The 18,755-nt window shown below is 35.5% G+C and overlaps 3 protein-coding genes across 10 annotated transcripts in view; 2 read left to right on the forward strand and 1 right to left on the reverse strand.

Annotated features, from left to right (window-relative positions):
- Positions 1 to 15,461, forward strand: LOC135681604 (threonine aspartase 1). 7 transcript variants are annotated; one of them, XM_065196199.2, is made up of 4 exons: positions 1 to 565; positions 7,635 to 8,783; positions 9,192 to 9,399; positions 13,791 to 15,461. In XM_065196199.2, exons 2-3 carry the CDS (start codon positions 7,637 to 7,639, stop codon positions 9,392 to 9,394), a joined length of 1,350 nt encoding a protein of 449 aa, XP_065052271.2. In that variant the 5' UTR covers positions 1 to 565; positions 7,635 to 7,636; the 3' UTR covers positions 9,395 to 9,399; positions 13,791 to 15,461. The 7 variants fall into 7 exon arrangements, with proteins under 7 accessions (XP_065052271.2, XP_065052264.2, XP_065052227.2 ...); XM_065196192.2 differs by lacking the exon at positions 1 to 565 and adding an exon at positions 5,249 to 5,363; XM_065196155.2 differs by lacking the exon at positions 1 to 565 and adding an exon at positions 5,339 to 5,405.
- LOC135681663 (NADH dehydrogenase [ubiquinone] 1 beta subcomplex subunit 8, mitochondrial) lies at positions 2,190 to 5,313 on the reverse strand. The gene is made up of 5 exons (XM_065196238.2): positions 5,178 to 5,313; positions 3,963 to 4,147; positions 3,554 to 3,621; positions 2,868 to 2,964; positions 2,190 to 2,377 (listed from the first exon to the last, which is right to left on the reverse strand). The coding sequence occupies exons 1-5, from the start codon at positions 5,266 to 5,268 to the stop codon at positions 2,264 to 2,266; spliced, it is 555 nt and encodes a 184-aa protein (XP_065052310.2). The 5' UTR covers positions 5,269 to 5,313; the 3' UTR covers positions 2,190 to 2,263.
- Positions 13,822 to 18,755, forward strand: part of LOC135681634 (uncharacterized) — a 15,623-nt gene continuing 10,689 nt past the window's right edge. Inside the window, exon 1 of one of the 2 annotated variants that reach the window (XM_065196217.2) lies at positions 13,822 to 13,888. The gene's annotated coding sequence lies outside the window, so the exon portion shown is untranslated. Of the gene's footprint in view, positions 13,889 to 15,989; positions 16,277 to 18,755 lie in introns of those variants that run through there. The other variant, XM_065196209.2, reaches the window with a different exon arrangement.

Here is an 18,755-nt window from a genome sequence, read left to right on the forward strand (position 1 = left end):
GTGTCTTTCTCGATTACTAAACCTGAATTACAATCGTGTAAAGACCTTCTTCTGTGATATTTAGATTAATTCATCGCATTATTATTTGGTATTTCTTAGTATTCGTATTTTGTTCCGCATTATTTGGTAGTGTGTAGAACTGTTTTAACTGTAGTTCGTTGATATTTATTGCTGAACTATACAGCTCAATACCGCATAGAACACATTCTGACAGATCGGTAAACAGTTTTTTACTAGTTCGGTTGATGAAGAAGCAACCTAAGATTCAACAGGCCAAAAACTCATCCACAAAAATATATATGTCAAACCTCGTTGCTTGGGTGTTTCTCATATATGTAAGTTTTTAGAATATGGCGTTTTTATTATGGGTTTTACCAAGAACATTTATTACTTCTGTTACCCCTATTAAAGCTGAATATATCACTGTCAATTTATTATTAATGCTGTGAATAATTTTTTAGCTTGTTCGATTGTTTCACCCTAGATTTCGTTCATTCCAGGCTGATGTTTATCAAGATCGAAAGACGGTCAAGTTAATTGATACGCAGAAACTTGGAGTTGAAATGTAAGTAGTTAAATTTTGCTACTGTAATCCGTATTTATATATTTCCATCCACGAAAGGATTAAAAGAATAGTGTAAAAGAAGTTGGATAAATGGAATGAATGAGATGAATGGAAGCAATATCTGGGCACTTTAAAGGAAGCAATATCGGTTAGAAAGAAAATTTTCCGCATTCTAGGGAAACTCCCATTTATCAGAATGCTATTCGATAATTAAAGAAGATATCTCTCAAGCCAGGAATCAATTTACTAGTTTCTTTTTAAAAAAGTCAAAAAAGGACATTCAGGGGCCGCGGAAGCGTAGAGGGGAGGGGAGCTGAGCTACGGAGTGTCCCCATTAATTTCCAAAATGTACTTAAAACCATAAAAAAGTCGTCCTGCTCTTGTTTTTAGCATATTTTTCCCCCGCCCATAAAAGTGTTTTAGCCCCCATTTATTAGTTGTTTTAAAAAAAGTCAACAAATGACATTTAGGGGGCGCGGAAGCGTAGAGGGGAGGGGAGCTGAGCTACGGAGTGTCCCCATTAATTTCCAAAATGTACTTAAAACCATACAAAAGTCGCCCTGCTCTTGGTTTTTAGCATGTTTGTCCCCACCCAAAAAAGTGTTTTAGCCCCCATTTACTAGTTGTTTTAAAAAAAGTCAACAAAAGACATTCAGGGGCCGCGGAAGCGGGAAGTTGGCTACGGAGTGTCCCAATTAATTTCCAAAATGTACTTAAAACCATACAAACGTCCCCCTGCTCTTGATTTCAAGCATTTTTATCCCCCATCCCAAAAAGCGTTTTAGCCCTTATGAAAAAATGTAAGTCTGCGAAAAAAAATTTTGCCAGGAGAAACAAATTTTCGTGATTTCATCCGATGAATTACGTTCTGTTCAGGTAGGATTATTAACTACAGGCGATTTTCATATAATTTGGTTGGTTATATAATTTCTATTTTTATATAACGAAAATAATCTTTATTGGTCGTATGTCGAATTCGTGTGCTCAGTCTGCGCTATATATAAATATGATTTCTACAGCATCTCTAAAGACCACGATCTTTACATTTCGATCTAAAATCCTGGCCAAAAGGTTAGTGGACTGGAAAAGGAACCACTAAAATTGCAACTTTACCCCAATAATATTATCAAAACTTCCCACCCCTGCAGCAATGTTGGTTTTACAGGATTTTACAAAGGAATGAAATGTTGAGCCTGGTGAAATGGTTCTCTTGTAGAAATAATGTTAATTTCCCCAGTTATATCGAGGAGGGGAAGGAAGCATTGCTCCAACAATCCCTATTGTTTCCTCAACTGGTTTAACATGTAAATGTCACATACAAGCTGTAGATACTGATTTACAACATATTCCACATAATGTATTCTCTCTTGTATTCCCACTGTAGGTATAATGATTAAACCTTATAATTTAATGTGTGATTATTAGAGAGGCAGGATGATCAGGAATACTAAAGAGGGCGGAAATACATGACTGAATATGATATTCTCCATTTTAGTATACATAACCCATAGAATGCCAAATAAACATTTGTTTCTACCAGGAACATAACAAAAACTTTATGCTGTGATTGTGGAGTCAGGATGTATTTGGCTTTATGTCAGATAAGCAACAAAAAAATTTCAAATTATCAAGCAATCAGAATGATTATTTCAACACAGAAATTACAAATAATTGTTATATATACATCTACAGTCCACTCTAGTAACCATAAACTGACTTTGTGATACGCTTAACAGGTTGTGTGCTTGGATCTGCATTCGGGTCACCCCCATTTTCCAGGTAAAGATTGTTGAATGGATACATTCTGGGAACCTAAAAATCAACCAGAGCAAATTTACAAAAATTACATAAATTTTTGTATTTTATTACCTAGTATATTGGAATTTTGGATAATCATGAATATCAACAAAACTGCATTCCTTTACTGAGCCAGCAAAACAGTTTGATAATAGACATCATTGAAAGAATCATATTTAAAAAAATTTGACTATAGAAAAAATTGTGGCTGTAAAAAAGCCTTATGTGAATAGCATATAATTGAATAAGGTGTAAAGTTTTTTGATGACTTAATTAAAAATAACCTTTTTACAAACTATTTTTCTCAGTCTATATATAGTGTTTTTTTATAAACATATTTGGCAATTATCATATATCAGAACCTTTTGGTAGCTACTGAAAAAATTCTGTTCTATCTAGACATTTTTTGATGTTCATTATTTTCAATACGATCAAGGAAAAACATTAACAACATTAGACTGCGATACATATTCACAAAAATGTATGCATAAAGATATGTTCTTACCACTTCACTAGAATTCTCTTCATTGTAGAATGTTGACAGATAGTAGACAAAGCCAAGCAGACCAAATGCAATGGCAAGGTTTCTACAGGCCTCAGCACTATAAAATATAAAAGAATTATTTTTTTGAAAAAGTACATAGAAATTTAAGGGAGTTTATCTGTAGAGGGGAATGTAGTTTGGTCTAAACCAACCAAATTCCAGATCAGTTAGATTTATGCCAGCATTTCATCTCGGTAGTTTTAATCAAGATGTATGCAGTTGCAATCTATATGGACATATGGCTTCTGAAAGTAGTATGCCATGGTTTTTAAGATAAATGAAATTCATTAATGAAAGTAAGGGAACATATAATATGGTCTTCAAACCCCATCTTTTCAAGAAAGCTGGGTAATTTTTTTCCAAAAACACAAGTCTAACATTTTGGTTGGGGCAGACAGATCAATAAAATTGAAAAATGTATGTATGGCTGCATTTTGAAACAGAAAGACATTTGATTCCAGTATATTCAAAGGGTTTTGCCTCATTTTATATAAACAGCCACACATTTTTCCTGGGTGCTAATGTCCCAAGAGCTCTCCCTGCACTTTTTTTAGAGGGCAATGCCACTGATCAAGAAGACTACTGCTTATTTACTAACAACCAAAAATAAATAATATCTCAACCTCACAGATAGGGAGTAAACTTACACAGTTGTTGTTGATTCATCATGTCTGTCTGGCATCCACATGCCAATTGCATCATCTTCTTCATGGAGCTTAAGACAATAAAATGTTTTGTTAATAAAATAATTTATGTTTACAATTAACCCACCTGTTATAATTCTAAGCTCTCATTTTGTTCTGAAATTTCAAAAAAACATATATAAAGAAAAATTCAGTTAACACGGACAAACCTAACTGAAATAAAGGATAAATATTCTTATGAGGGAAGTCTGGATTTGAAGACATGTTCTTTGGAATTTTTATAAAAATAAATAGCAATTTTGCTGTTATTAGAAAGTCTTGCTCTTTTTATGGAAAACCTAACAAGTTTCAAATATACAAGAAAATACTAAAAGAAGAGTCAAAGATTCAATTTCTATAAAATGTCACTCACTGGTTCTCCAAAGTTTCTCCTATCTTGCTGATCCCAGTAAGTAAGGTAAGGGTTTCGTAACTGTTGTGAATGCTCAGGCAAATTTGGATAATCGCCTATACCCATGCCATCATTTTTCCAGCCCTTGTCTTCCCAATCAGGTCCACTCACAGGAGTCACAGGTGGTGTTGGTGGTGCAGTGGAACCTTTGAAAATAATATAGAGGATTCAATATGGTAACAATTTTACTAACTAGTAATTAAAACTGCATCTGATAGCAGAAAAAATAATTGTTAAACTGGTTCATGCTTTTGTTTCAAAAATTTCCAAAAACTGCATTTACTTTTATAGCGAATTTTTGGCTATTGTAATACAGTAAAACGAATTTTTATAAAGGGAAATGTGAATATATTTCATAACAGTGATAAAATAAATCTAGTATTTTATCCATATCTTTTCAAATGCAACATTTAAACTGTAATGTCTAATGTTGCATGAGTGACACTTTTCATTTGTTGTTATCCAAAATGGTGGTAAGAGATGGGTTTTATGCACATTAAAACAGTGAAGGAATCCAGTTAAAGGATTTGGCTGCTTTGAGCCTTCAATATTCCCAGCTAGAAAAATGAAGGAATTATTGCATGAAGTTGGGTATAAAAAGAAACCAGTCCTATATAGTACCTACATAGCAAAAGCAGGGTGCAGTCCAGGAAAACATGGAACATACTCCAAATACAATGTAGCAATTAAGGCTATTTTGCAATATTTATATAAAATATTCCAGCCAGCCCCTTTTCAAAATGTGCAGGTTTACAGAAAACTCCCTGAGCGATGTGAATGCACAAGCGTTATTGTATATAGAAACAGTGGCAAATTGCCATATTTAAGGAAATATGCAATAATATATGTCAATAGGAGAAATAGGAGAATAATAAACACAGGAGAAATAATACTCTGCCACATCCACAATTTCCAAACAGGCCCACCTGGACCTGGCCTTCATCTGGCAGCACATATATTTCGAGCGGAAAAATTCTAAGGGAAATTGTTAGGGAGTGTCTGAAAACGATCTGATCTTTAACTCTAATTTTTAGAATTGCGCGTAACTCCTTAGCGAGAGTGGAGATAGAGTTACCATCCTAAAATTGCTGACATGCATCAAGCATCGTAAACATTAATTAGAATAAAAAAGAAAATACAACAGGAATTTCACGGAACAAATAACAACTCAAATACCTAATCTTGATATCATTTGTGTGGTAGCCCCCAAGACTCGCCTCTGAAGAGCAACATTCCGGACAGCAATCCTTGCCAAAGCGGACGCCATTTTTCTCAAGATTCAAGACCAGTATATAAGACCTCGTTTTCGTTGCAACAAACTGCAGCAACAACGGAACGAAAAACTTACGAAAATGGCGGATGGTATGTTGAGAAAGTACAGCATATATTTCCTGCATTTTCAAGGTCTTGGGGCCACTTAAAAATTTATTCAATTTTCATTTTAGTAAAGCAGAATCTACACAGATAGCCCAGTGGAATTGTTTCAAAATGAATGATGTTAGTGGAAATTGTGAGCTGGTCGCCGCTTGCATTTGCCTTGAGTCCCCTTCTCCTTAAAAGCCTTTTGGTTAAAACATTAGACATAAGCAGACCTATAAGGTTTCAGTTTTGAAAGTGAGTGAGTTTATTTTAAATGGGGTGAAAATGTTTGGGCTGCTCTGTGATCTCTAACACTGGTACCGGAGCCCATGGATAGCCTCTGTTATCCATGGGCTCCGGATTGATAACATGGGCTCCATGTTATCAATGGGTTGAGATCACATATCCTGCAGGCGGACCCGATCTCAAGGCCACAGGCGGATCTCAAGGCCACAGGCGGATCTCAAGGCCACAGGCGGATCTCAAGGCCACAGGCGGACCCTTTGTTTGCCTTGCCCTCTTAATTCTTTGGTAACGCCTACTACTTTGGTTAAACACCCATTACACCCAAACACTTTTTGCAGGTTGTCGTAACCATTGGATGCTTCCAAATCTTCTTTCTGTTATTATAAAAGGGAGATCACTGTCCTCTGTACATTTGGGAACAAATTACTGGGTTTCATAGTTGCAATAGAGCTAGCCTGCGATTCATGTAGGCAAGAGACAATGACAATGCACTAGATCTCTGATAAATATGGTACCACTTAACCTGTGAAGATTTACTGTTATCTAGTGATTTTCTCTTCTGTAGTTAGGCCTTATATGGAAAGAGGATTGTTGCTAGGATTCAGAAGATAGCTGAATAAAATTGAATAATCCAAAACTTTATTGTAGAATGCGTGAGAATCCTAGTTTGATGCTTGTGAGCGTGAGAACAGGCCAGAATATGTGAAACTCAGAAGGTCTGCATAGGATATTTATTTCCTGGTAATAATAGAATAGAAAAAAGAGTAGGGATGGACCTTCATAATGATGTTTTCCCAGCATAAACAGTTTGATAATAATTGCCGTTTTCCAAAAATATTGTTATTGTTTCCTCGAGAAATGTGTGCTAAGCTGGTTGAGATTTTTAAGTATCCTCTAGTGATACTTTTAGGTGCTAATATCAGGCCTGGCCGTTTGAGGCGAGCTATGAATTGCTCTCCTAAACAGAACATGAAGGGAGAATCGCTCCCCTAAAATAATGCTAATATGTGCTGAAGTTTTGTGTCCCTCGTGCTCTGTGCAAAAGATCTTCTAAAATTAAACATGTAAATTTTGTGATTTTGTCAACATTTTTATAATGTTTAGTAGAGCAAGCTGCTGTTTAAGAAAATACTAAATTCTCCAATGTTTTATCCATTTTTACATGTGAAAAGAAAGTGGTTTCCTATGTCTGGTACTTCTTCACAACTTCTTTAGAAGTTCAAAAGCATATCCACATTGAATATGATAGTATTGATCCAAATAAAACACAAATAGACACAAATAGTAGGGGGTTTCCCTCCATTTCAATATTTTTGTCAATGTTGTTTCATAGCCAATTAATTTAAATTCTACGCCATCTTACTAGGGATGTACCGGATATCCGGTAGGCCGGATAATCCGGCGTTGGATCACCGATTTTTGAAAATCCAGTTGCCAGTGAATTCCGAATTCCGGTCAGTTGCCGACCAGAGGCCAAATTTTTCATTTTTGGTTTTTAAAATTAGATTGCCTGGAAAAATTGTTTTTTGCTTACTACTTAAATTTGACCTTTTTGGCCTTTTCAGCAGAACGTCTAAAATTAATGAGTAATTACTACATTCATGGAATAATTAGTAGTTAACTACAAAGTGTTAACCAAATTTCAATTTTTATCATCTAACCTAAATATTATCTTGATATTAGCAAAGGGTTTTGGAAAAAAGTAAGATTCTTATCTAAGCGTAGAAATATAATCAGTTCCTGCTTGATGGATTCTTGAGAAAGTGGCTCAAAACTTTTTATAACTGAAAAATCCATAAATGGCCAGATTATCCGGTAAAAACCGGATCAGGATTTTCAGAATCTGACCGGAACCGGATTTGCCGGATTTCTTCGTGGAATATCCGGCACCGGCCAGATTCTGAAAAATCCTGATCCGGTAGACCCCTACATTTTACCTGCCCTATAGTACAACCCTCATGAAATTGTACATTTTGGCATTTATTATTTCCCACTTCCATAATTAATTTAAGTTTTGTTCTCTACTAGCTATGGATTCCAGAAAATATCAAGTGCCTGGATTTGTTATTGTTCATCTTGGAGCAGGGTATCATTCCAAACTCAAAATGGCACAATACAAATCATTATGTAAACAAGCATGCAGAGCTGCCTCTAGATTGACAAAAGAGAGCCATGCTGCTTCATATATCACCAATGAAGTTGTCAGCATACTAGAACAGAGTGATTTGACAAACGCAGGGTTTGGCTCTAACCTAACAAAAAATGGATTGATACAATGTGATGCAGGTTTAATGGAGAGTAGCACTGGACATTTTGCTGCTGTTGCTTGTATAGAGGGTGTGAGAAACCCTATTAGAGTAGCATATGAGTTGCTTATGGATCAAACTAAAAACCTAAATGGATTAGAGCCACCAATGATGTTAGCAGGGCAAGGGGCACAAATATATGCATTAGAAAAAGGCATCCAAATTTCGGATAATAAAGAGCTTGTGAGTAGAGACGCTTTTGAGACTTTCAAAAAAGCAAAAGCTGTCATAAAATCTCATCATTGTAACTCAAATTGTAAAGATTCATCAGACCTGAGCAATTTAGAAACTAATCAGGAACATTTTGGTTTAAAAAGAAAGTCTGTTTTTCCCAATTCTAATGAAGATGGTATCAGTTGCAAGGCATACAAATTAAAGGAAGATGGGAAAGATGTAACTTTTAACTTAGAGGATAGACTTGATACAGTTGGTGCAATTTGTGTTGATATTTTTGGAAATGTTTGTTCAGCTGCATCAAGTGGAGGTCTTATTCTAAAACGTTCTGGCAGAGTTGGTCAAGCAGCATGTTTTGGTTGTGGATGCTACACGTCTGACAGAGAATCAAGACAAGGGCATGTTGTCTGTGCAAGCAGCATCTCAGGTTGCGGGGAGCACTTGATCAAGACTACACTTGCCAAGAGCTTTGTGGATGAATGGCATAAGCTAGATAGTAGTTGTAATGATGCATTTGATGATTTAGAAACGATAAATCATTCAAATTTACTTGAAAGTACTTTTCTAAACTCAAAGATCTTAAAGGGAGTTGATAACAAACTTGCTGGTTGTATTGCAATCAAATTAACAAAGGACACCAAACCTTTTGAGGGATTAGGCAAAGATGGTTATAATTCAGTTAAAAGTGATGTTTCATGTAAGTATTATTATTTTTTTCAACAGTAAGCAGATAAGGTATGTCTTATTTTGGCGAGGTTAATTTCGCTTTAAGAACAGGAAATGTTATATTTTTTTAAGCAAATAAGGTTTTTTTTAAATTAAAAATGGGTCAACAAAGAATTTGAACCAATATGAAGAGTTTTGAAAGAAAGACAATCATGATTTATGATAACAAAATCTACCAACTGCTTCTAAATTGCTAATGAAGTTTATCATTGTTGCATCCCTTTGCCCCTTCTCAGGGATGCCCCGGTATATTTTTTTAGGAAAAACCCAAAGAAATTTCCCACCCCTCCTGTTCTTATAAACTTTGGCAATGATGTACCTTGCCACCTAAGTTGTTACTTGTCTTGTGAATGCAGTATCTGAATATTTTTCTTCTCAGATCAAGTAAGCAATAAATCAAGTATGAGCCAGCTGGAATCATCTTTTACCCTTGATCTTGTTGTCACATCCACTGCACGGACTTTCTGTGTTGGATTTATGAGCATAAAGGAACAGAAATTTCAGTTTCTCTTACTGGAGATGCCTGATTTGGAGAAAGTAGGGAAGTCAATTGTGTCACAAGTGTTTCACTACAAATTGTGAAAGAGGTTTGTTTTTACTATGTATACCTGCAATCAATGATAACTTTCAGTTGCTAGAGATCTTTAAAGCCAATCTGTTGTCAATGTTGATTGCTCATTGATTTAACGACAATTTCATAAAAAAATTTCCACACCCTAGAGCACCCCTCCACCCCATTTACAAAATGTGTTCCTTATTTTATGAGAAGTCTTCCAATGGTTAATGGTATGAAAAGTCCAAGAAACTAGGTTGAGAAGAAACTGGAATCAAGAGGGTAGCAACTGTGATAAATGTATCCCTGTACACAGCTGATTCTCTGTGATTCTCCTGAGACAAGCTGATTATCCTTGACTCTAGATGAACTTTAAAGATGTAAATGTGTAAATGTTTTGCTAGTTTGATCTTTGTTAAGTTTTAAAGGTTGTAAAGTTTTGATCGTTGTAAATATGTTCGGCTCTTATGCAGTGGTGTAGTGGTAAATTCTTAGGAAGCATAACACAAAAGTCAAAAAACAAAAACAGCGCTAGATTGGCGTTTTTCAGAAAAATATCACATTTTGTGCTTTTTAAGACATCTCTGCATTGAACATTTAACTATTTGCGTTATACTTAATGACTCTCATTTTTAGGGATGTGTGCGATGCTCTACGGGTCATCTTTTTGTCCCTTTTTAAGTCTTTCGCATCCTCATTATTGAAATTGGTATCTTCACTGTCCACTTTTTTGTTTCCATTTTGCTACACGGCTTGCCCATTTGCCACTCCTATTTTTTTAAATCTTCCAAAACGTTAAACCATTTTGTTTGCTTTCGTTTTCGGATATAAGTAGATGACCTGGGCAACCATATTCATTTACTTCTTCTAAAATCTTTCTCTCTATTTTGACCAATGAACAATATCCTTCTTACGGTACTGCACAATCACGAACAAAAGGATCCTCGAACTATACATGCCCAATTTATATAAGCAAACGTCCGAAATGCAATTGCGATATCTTCATGTGACTTTAATCACTTTCATACTCACTCGAACCTTGGTTGAGACAAGTGTTGAAAGCCTTACCAAATTATTTGCTATATTTTCCAATGAAAATATTGGCTATTTGTACTTATAACTAAAATAATACTGATGTTTGAGAGGCATAAAGCTACTGTTTGCTTGGGTAGGTAGTATGATGCTGCAGCTCAATTATCTTAGGATTCGTAACGGCGCTCTGCCGCGGCGTTCCCCCTCATTCATTTCAATTCATTGCATTTCATTTCATTTCAAATGTTTGAGGAGAGTAGCCCTTCAGCAATGCTGATTTTCAAGGGGCCCTCCACTTAAAATATTTACAGAATTTATTATCAAAAACAAATTATCCTAATTACAATTCAATATTTACAATCTAAAATAAATCCTATTTTAACTTGAGTTTAATTTTACTACAAATATCTATAACGAAAGGCGAAATGGTAATTTCCAATATACAATTTACAATCACGCCCATTTACAATTTCGCAAGATTTTAATTTCCTCCATTTTATAATGAAAAATCTTGCCTGATAAACTCGAGTTTTTTCTAGACAAAATCTCAAAACTTAGGTATCCCGATCTAAGTAGATAAACTCTAATCTTGTGTTGATAAAACTTTTTGATAAATTAGTAAGAATTCATGCTAAAAATATTATTCTTTGAAGGTTGCTTCTTTTTTCCACTTTGTAATCTTTCACAACAATTATATTTGTATTTAACACCAGAGTTTTATCTAGCTTTTATTTATTCCGACCCAATTTTATCATCGTTTTTCCTTTCGTGTTTATCTTAGATCCTTGTTTTTTCAAGTTTTTTTTAGAAATTCATCACAAACAAGTAATTTAAAATCAATTTACTGAAGTTTTGTTGCATTTTCCTTATTTCCTTAGAGTCTAACCACAGAAAAGTGAGCATTTGTGATGCGGCGAGGGTTTACACAGTAATAATAATCGAATTTATATTTCTTTTCTCCCCCTTCTTCAATTTCCACAAAAACACACAAAACATTTTTTCCACAATAACGAACTGCAAAACGAATCCTATCTCACTGATGAGTCTTCTCTCCCTTATTCACAAAAAACCATTTTCTCTCTGTTACCGCATTCCTTCCGTCTCTCCTCCGCAACATTCTCGCACATAATTCCAAATAATTACTTATAGAAATATAGACAAACTGACCTAATCGCTAAATTCATGGTCATAATAAAATTGGATACAGGTGTGGGATTTTAGGCCAAGCGTTGTCTTTAACGAATAAAATAATGTTCGCGTGTATGAATTCGAAGAAGGAGAAACACTGCCATCGGTTGAAATAAGATGTTTAGACTTTGTGACACTGATATGTTTCAACAAAGTTTGCAGTGCGTCTTTTTCAATTTCTAGGTATATCAATTACCCCTGATTCGAACGAGGAAAGTTTTCTAGGTTTTTTTATATTGATTTCATTGAACCTAGCATTATTTTTGCAAAAGTTTTCATTTGAGTACAACAGAAATTGAGCACTTTCAGAACTCTCGAGCCCAATTGTATATATTTTTCTAAACGAGCGTTCAGCTCCAGTCCCTCGCCTCTATGTGCCAAATCATGCGTCTTTGTTGTAACTACCCCTATGAATATTCTGTGGATCCCCCTTTGCGTGTTTGTGAACGTGTTGAATTGACAGGACAGGAGTAGCCCCTCTTTCGCGGGTTGCCCTTTACAACTCACAAAGCACGGTACCCATTCATGCGTTAAAAGCCTCTTAAAAATTGGAGCCAAATGGTTACGTTATCGTGTTCTTTCGGCGCATGTCAATCTCTCAAGCGAATCAATGTTTGCGTGTTATCCCAAAGTAATTTGTATATCGTTAAAACGCGGCACGTGTCGCCCGGAACTACAAACAATACCGCATCGAGATCTGCAATTAGAAAATCGATCTAGCACGTGGCCTTTGTCATCTTTTGGCTTAGGCCAACAATTAAACTACAATCAGCAACTGTAAGCTTTTGTTTTCTATTGTCCGCCCGCCAGTCTCAGCAGGTGAACTTGTATTGTTCATTGGCGAGGTCAATGTCTATTTGAACTGGTGAATATTGCATCTATTTACTCAAAATGTCCAATATTTGGCAACTTTTTTCTTTGTTTTAATTTTTTTGTGCTGAGGGCAATTTATATTAATTTGCTTTCAGAAATTTCAATATCAAGTTTAAGTAATTTATATATTGATTACTCAATTCAAATCAAAAGTCTATTTTCACACATGTTTGATTTGACAGTTTGTCTGTAAAACGAATTTGTCTCTCCGGAAATTGTTTAAACGGGGTTTCTCTCTACGTTGCTCTCTCAATGTTCACGCTGTGGTGTAGAAAATTCAAGAATTTGATGAAGCTGGTCAACTCATTTTCAATAAATTTTTTTATAAATATAAGAGCTAAATATTTTTCAGTTATTCGCAGATTAATGACCTTTCCATTGATAATTTTCGCCACTTTCTATTGGTTCGTTTCGATATGTCTTCACCCCTGTACCTCAGGATAGTGTTAATTGGTTGCAATTAAAAAATGTTTTCTTTAACATTTTGAAGTCACAATCAAGGAAATAAGAAGCATTTATAACTTAGAAGGGTAAGACTTCTAGAAGTGCGCTTAAAATGTTTACAGCGATGCCGGAACCAGGGGGCAGAGGGGGTAGAAGGGTGGTAGCCAGAGAGGTAGTGCTATGAAAAAAACAAGGGGGCTCTTGCGCAAAATTTTGCAAAAAACAATAGCAAAAGTAGACATGGCTACTTTTCGGCATCAACAAGAGGGGCTAGCACTACACCTCTGGTGGTAGCCTGTGCTCCTTTGCTCCCAACCTGAAGTAAAAGGTTCACAGGCTAGAAGGGTGGTAGAAAATGCCGTTTTAGTCTTTGTGCCCTGGAATCCTAGCGTACGGCGAGCAGCGAATGCTCCATGCCCATCATTCACATAGGGCTCCTACATTTCCAACATTTCGCTTTAGATAACGTGACAGTATTACTTGACGAGGTTATTTCTCAAAAAAAGGCTAAATTCTCTGCCTTTCACACGGCAACACGCCTCCCTCGTCTACCATCTTCATGCCTTCAGCGAAAGTCTGCCCCCTTGCCCTGCGTCCCTGAATAATCCGGCATCCCTGCATGTTCAACAAAAGTTTTGCCAAAAAGGGTACTGCAACAATTTAAAATCATCTTGAAAGGGGCAATAACTCCTTCTGAAAGATCATTTTGCCCCTCGCTTCCGACATCCTTGATTGCAAGGTTGTGGTCTTGGCGTGGCTTTCGGTATTGCCTAGATGAACACAAGAAATGAAAATGAAACGAACAAGAATGATGAAAGTATGACTCCTTTGTGTAGTCTGTGTTCTTGGTACTCAGCGGGAGTTACGATATGTCATATTTGCCAACAGGATGCTGGTCTGAATACGAGGAGACATAAGGATACACTGCCCCATCAGATGGTCGAGTCTGAAGAAATGGTGAATATTCTGAATAATTAAAGAATAAAGTGAGTATTGCAGAAACAACATTCGACATAAATGATAACCAAATCTTTATATCTTCGACTATGCTGTATATCCATAGGGTGACGGATGCAGGTAATGTTTAAAGTAGATAAAGATTAAACGAAGCGATTTAGATTAAGAAAAAGCTTATGAGTAGATATCAATATGAAAATTATTGTTTGAAATATGTCAAGTTGTTACTTATAAACTGTCGATCTTATAAAAAATATTGAAATTATGTAAATGCCCAGTTTATGTAAATATTAAAATTCATTTGCCTCATTTCTAAATATTTGAAATCAAACAGAGTACTTTATATTTTTGATAGCGGGGAAAAAGAGCTTTATATGAGAATCAAATCGCTATCTTGTTATCATTTTGCACAAAATTTAATATATGTTTTTAAGACACTGAAGAACATTTGATGTTTGAATTAAAAATTCTTTAACTTTGCTGAAGCAAAAAGTATTTTGTTTTGATTTGATTTCTTCTCTCCTTTCCTCTTCTGAATTTTTCTCTTCTCTACTATATTTCCCTCATTTTAATTCAATGTTTCTATCTCTGAGTGAATTTTGCCAAAAAAATTCTGATGCCATATCAATTTATACAAGCCTCAAATGAATTTGTCGAAATTTTGCAGACAAAAATGCTTTTTATGATTTATTTATTAATTTGTAGTTATATGAGTGAGTTATCTTGAATTTATATAGATACATTTTGTACTCAGATTTACAGAGCAATTATTTGCTTTTGATAATCATAAATTTGTTAATATTTCTGCACAAAAAAGTATAGATCTTTGATGATTCCAGGGTTTTGGTATATTATTAACCTTTTATCATTGATGATTTTAAAGTTAAAGTTTGGAGAGCTTAGGGCAGGGGAAAATTGTTGATCCGCAAAAACCGTGTCGACCCTTTTCTGAGAAAACCTGCCCCACTGCTACGAGAATGTAGGCAAGAGGGGCACAAAAGGCCCTCTATTAAAAATTGGATTTGCTTTCTTTCTTGAATGCCATATACAACATACCTTAGGCAGTTCAAACTAAGAGAGAGAGGGGATTTTTCTCGCATTTTTCAAAATTTCATAATAATTATGCTACCTTATTACATCAAATTATTAAAGGTGGACTGTATTTAACGGGGCTAAAATTAACGGGGGCTTTAATTAACGTCCGATTAGGCAAAAACGTTTTTCAGGAGACATTAATTAACGTTCACACCTAGACAAATGAAATTTTTATTGTGTCTAGATGTATTCGATTGACTAAGAGTTGTTGTGAGGAAATAGCTGCTCCTTATTTTCAAAAGTATATCCCCAAAGCACCCCCCCCCCCCCAACCACAAGGTATACCTAACCTTTCATAGCCTCCTTTGAGGTAAATGAGGTTATTATAGAGAGAAAAAAATTCCAACATAATGTTAATGTAAAAGAGGCACATGTTTCACCTTTAAATCGTCATTAATTTTCGTCACCATCACTATCTTGAATAACATTTATTTTATTTACTGTTTTGTTTTGTTAATCCTATGTAACCATGTGTTTGTATTGCTGAAACACTAGAAATCCTTTTTACATTTTTGTTGATGTTTCTGTTTTACTTTCTGCGTTATTCATGGATTTTCCACTAACGTGGAAACTATTGAAATTTTCAACTAGTCTGAAATTAACGTCACAGAAAATTAACGTCGTGCAATAATTAACGTCCATTTAATTAACGTCCGTGAGATCCAATTGACGTTAATTAGTGCACTCCTTTAGTTTGATGTAATAAGGTATTTGATGTCTAGAACAAGATGGTTTAATACAAAACAGACTATACAGCTCTGCGTCTACGGCATCGAGCACTTTCTGATAGACCAATAAAGGTAGACCAATAACTTTCATTAGGTTATACTCATGATGAAATCTGTGCACCCTTAATTTGATGTCTCAGGGCCCACGCTACCGAGCTATGCCCCCCCCCACTTTTTTGCGAATCAAATAGTCTCAAAGCTGCAGTAAAAGGGCGAAAAGCCCTGGTCCCCTACTTTTGCTAGACTTTGCCCCCCCCCCCAAACTCGTGGCGTGGGCCTTGTGTCTATCCCCTTTTCTCTAGAGTGCATTCCCGTACACCCTTCGCATTACTTTTGCCACTGGGATTTAGCAAAGACCTTGCAAAGGGGATTTCCAAACAGTCATTCGGCAAATATAAAATAATGCAAATTGCTTGCTTGCTGAAAGAATGAAAATCTAAAAATTATGCAAAACTGCCTAGCATTCGGGGAATTTTTATGTAAGTTTCAAACAATATGGGACCTACTAAAGCATGTCATTTGGAAATGCTTAGAATTGGGATGCTGAAGTTCAGTTGTAGGAAACTTTTGGTTTGTTTTTCTCAAGAATCTCAAGTAAGGCCCATTTTCTGTAACCAAGCCTTCTTGCTTTATTACTACTGAGACTTTTTTGATAGCATTAAGAAGTTCGTTTTGAGTTTTTTCTATTGTTTTAGCATCCTGCTCTTAACCAACAACCAAATTATCGTATGCAAATGCTGTACCATAAAATTAAAGTGTTCAGATTTTGATATGACTGACTTTAAATATCGCATTCTTATTTGAATTTAGCAGCTCATTTTGAAATGTCTTTCCAGCAATTTAAAAAAGTTTAGTTAATATTTGTCGGTTCAAATAAAGCTCGGCATTCATTTCTTTATTTTATACCGGGATTCGCTAAAAGGAGGGAGCAAATTCGTAAAACATGAGTGAACATCCCATGTCATGTTTGTGTACCGTCGCAGCACTAGTTCGTATAACTAAAACATTCAAGGTTTAAGCTGCGTTTACACTACAAAATTTCTAACCCAGGTTAACGTTAACCCAGGCTCAACCCAGGTTAAAAGTTGTAGTGTAAACAGGGCTTTAGTGTGTTGTGTATGGTCTAGACTGGCTTTTGGATATATATACCAAATATGTGAAATTGTTTATTTAAAAATTCATATATTTTACATACCCCAAATTTTATATCAATTTCAATATTCCATATCTTAAATTATGTTCTTTGAGGTGATGTTTTCTTCTCTGCTCATCTATTTTTACTAACCACCCATTTGGACTGTCCCTTAAACATTATATGAAGTTTATGCTATTGAAGAATGTGCTAGTTCATTTTTTGAGCACATTCTTTTTTTCGTAATAATACTATATGTTTTTCCTATCTCGATATGTTCGTTTTGAACCTGTAATATTCTTAGAGTATTCTTGTTCAAATCTGATATGATTTTCTTCTGTCAGTTCTGAGATTCCCTGTTATGAACATCGCAAAACTACTGAAAAAGAAGACACAAATATGCGAACTGTGGCTGAGCGATATTCTTGTGATCTTCTTAAAACTTAGATGATCCTGAGCCTGAATATTCTTATAAACAATATATTTTGTAAAAAAGAGTCTTTGCGTTGAAAAACCACAGCCTACACTGTTTACCAACATGATCGAAAGGGGCAGTCTCTTTGCTTAGTATGCATCATACTTCCATTATCTTTGGTCATACGGACTTTCCCGTTTCCTAGCAGTTGATTTGCATTTATGCTGTTTACACTATGATTCTCAGCTTTACAAATACACGTTGACTGGATTATGTGCGTTTATGTAAATGTTTGCCCGCCTCCTTCTTTGCTTTGAATCCAAAATGAATGTCCGATAACCCACTCGTAGGTGTTTTGTACATATTCAACAGGGGAGTAGTGCTAGAGGGGTTCAAGGGGGGCTGAGCCCCCTTTGTTTATGCCGAAAGTTGGCAAATTTATTCTTTTGCTATTGTATTGCTATTGTCCTTTTGCAAGATCAGATATTTTGATATCTTGACAGTGTACTTTAGTGATGTAATGTAAATAAAGGACATATCTTGTCAGTATGTCCTTTATTTACACTACATCACCATTTGTCCATTCTAGTCCAAATCCATTCAGGAGGTTTATTTTATTCATACCTTCAAGCTATCACCTTTCAAATATCACACAGTTCTTTTTACAAAAGACCAGATAATTTTGGCCAGTAGTTTCAGGCTCGAGAGTTGCTTTCGTCATTTTCACAGGGTTTTTTGCATACCGAGTCACTGTGTTATTATAAAGAAAAAATGAGTTTACTCGGTTATTAAAGCAAGTTTCTTATAAAAAATGAGTGTAAATATCCTGCTTTCATGTCCTGGAAGGTAGAAGTTTTTATGCATAAAGCTGAAGACTGGAGATTGAGGTATCTTCTTTATTTTTTGCATTTTCGCTACCAAAAGTACAAGCAAGTTTTGCAACTTTTTAAAACGTTGAAGACAGTGTCGGTTAATGTTTCTGATAACTCGAAGACTTCCCCAAGATAACGTGTAATATTTGTAAGGCACAATCAGAATTAAGCAAAACTCATTTACTGCCACAGAAAGGAGGATAATATTCGTACTTGTGTGGGAAAATAACACAGCATCCTCACAAAATAGCAAAGGCTTCTGGCCTTTTGATTCCAAGAGCTAAGGTTCTGAAGATTCCTACAAAGTTGAATAAAGAATTTATTTTCAGAAAGCAATTCACAGATTTATGCATTTATACAAGCCCCTTGTATGTTACAATACTGGGGTGTCCCACGAGAAACTTGCGACACCCCATTCACCAAATCTGTTGTCAGAGGAAAGTAATCGATATTGCTTGAGTTTTTATGACAATATCATATAGGTTTTTGAGTCAAATTTTCGAACTCAAACTGCGAAACCCCCATTCTTTCACAGAATTATTCTGTGATCCTAACTTGTCGTACAGCGTTTTTCCAGGTGTATTTTTTCGTAATTATTAAAATGACAGGGACAGGGGAACTGTCACTGTTGCGGCACCTTAAGTGGCGGATTAG

Source organism: Rhopilema esculentum, chromosome 17 (genome assembly GCF_057945365.1).
Source record: "Rhopilema esculentum isolate cy_ngs chromosome 17, ASM5794536v1, whole genome shotgun sequence".
In the NCBI taxonomy this organism is placed as follows: Eukaryota; Metazoa; Cnidaria; class Scyphozoa; order Rhizostomeae; family Rhizostomatidae; genus Rhopilema; species Rhopilema esculentum.

Excerpts from the sequence above, each read along its gene's own strand:
- LOC135681604 (XM_065196155.2), top strand. The coding sequence starts at position 5,354 with ATGGCGGATGGTATGTTGAGAAAGTACAGCATATATTTCCTGCATTTT. Across the intron at positions 5,406-7,634 it reads ATATTTCCTGCATTTTCAAG|CTATGGATTCCAGAAAATAT; the intron begins GTCTTGGGGCCA and ends GTTCTCTACTAG. Across the intron at positions 8,784-9,191 it reads AGTTAAAAGTGATGTTTCAT|ATCAAGTAAGCAATAAATCA; the intron begins GTAAGTATTATT and ends TTTTCTTCTCAG.
- LOC135681663 (XM_065196238.2), bottom strand. The coding sequence starts at position 5,268 with ATGGCGTCCGCTTTGGCAAGGATTGCTGTCCGGAATGTTGCTCTTCAG. Across the intron at positions 4,148-5,177 it reads ACAAATGATATCAAGATTAG|GTTCCACTGCACCACCAACA; the intron begins GTATTTGAGTTG and ends TTATTTTCAAAG. Across the intron at positions 2,378-2,867 it reads AAGAGAATTCTAGTGAAGTG|GTTCCCAGAATGTATCCATT; the intron begins GTAAGAACATAT and ends GTTGATTTTTAG.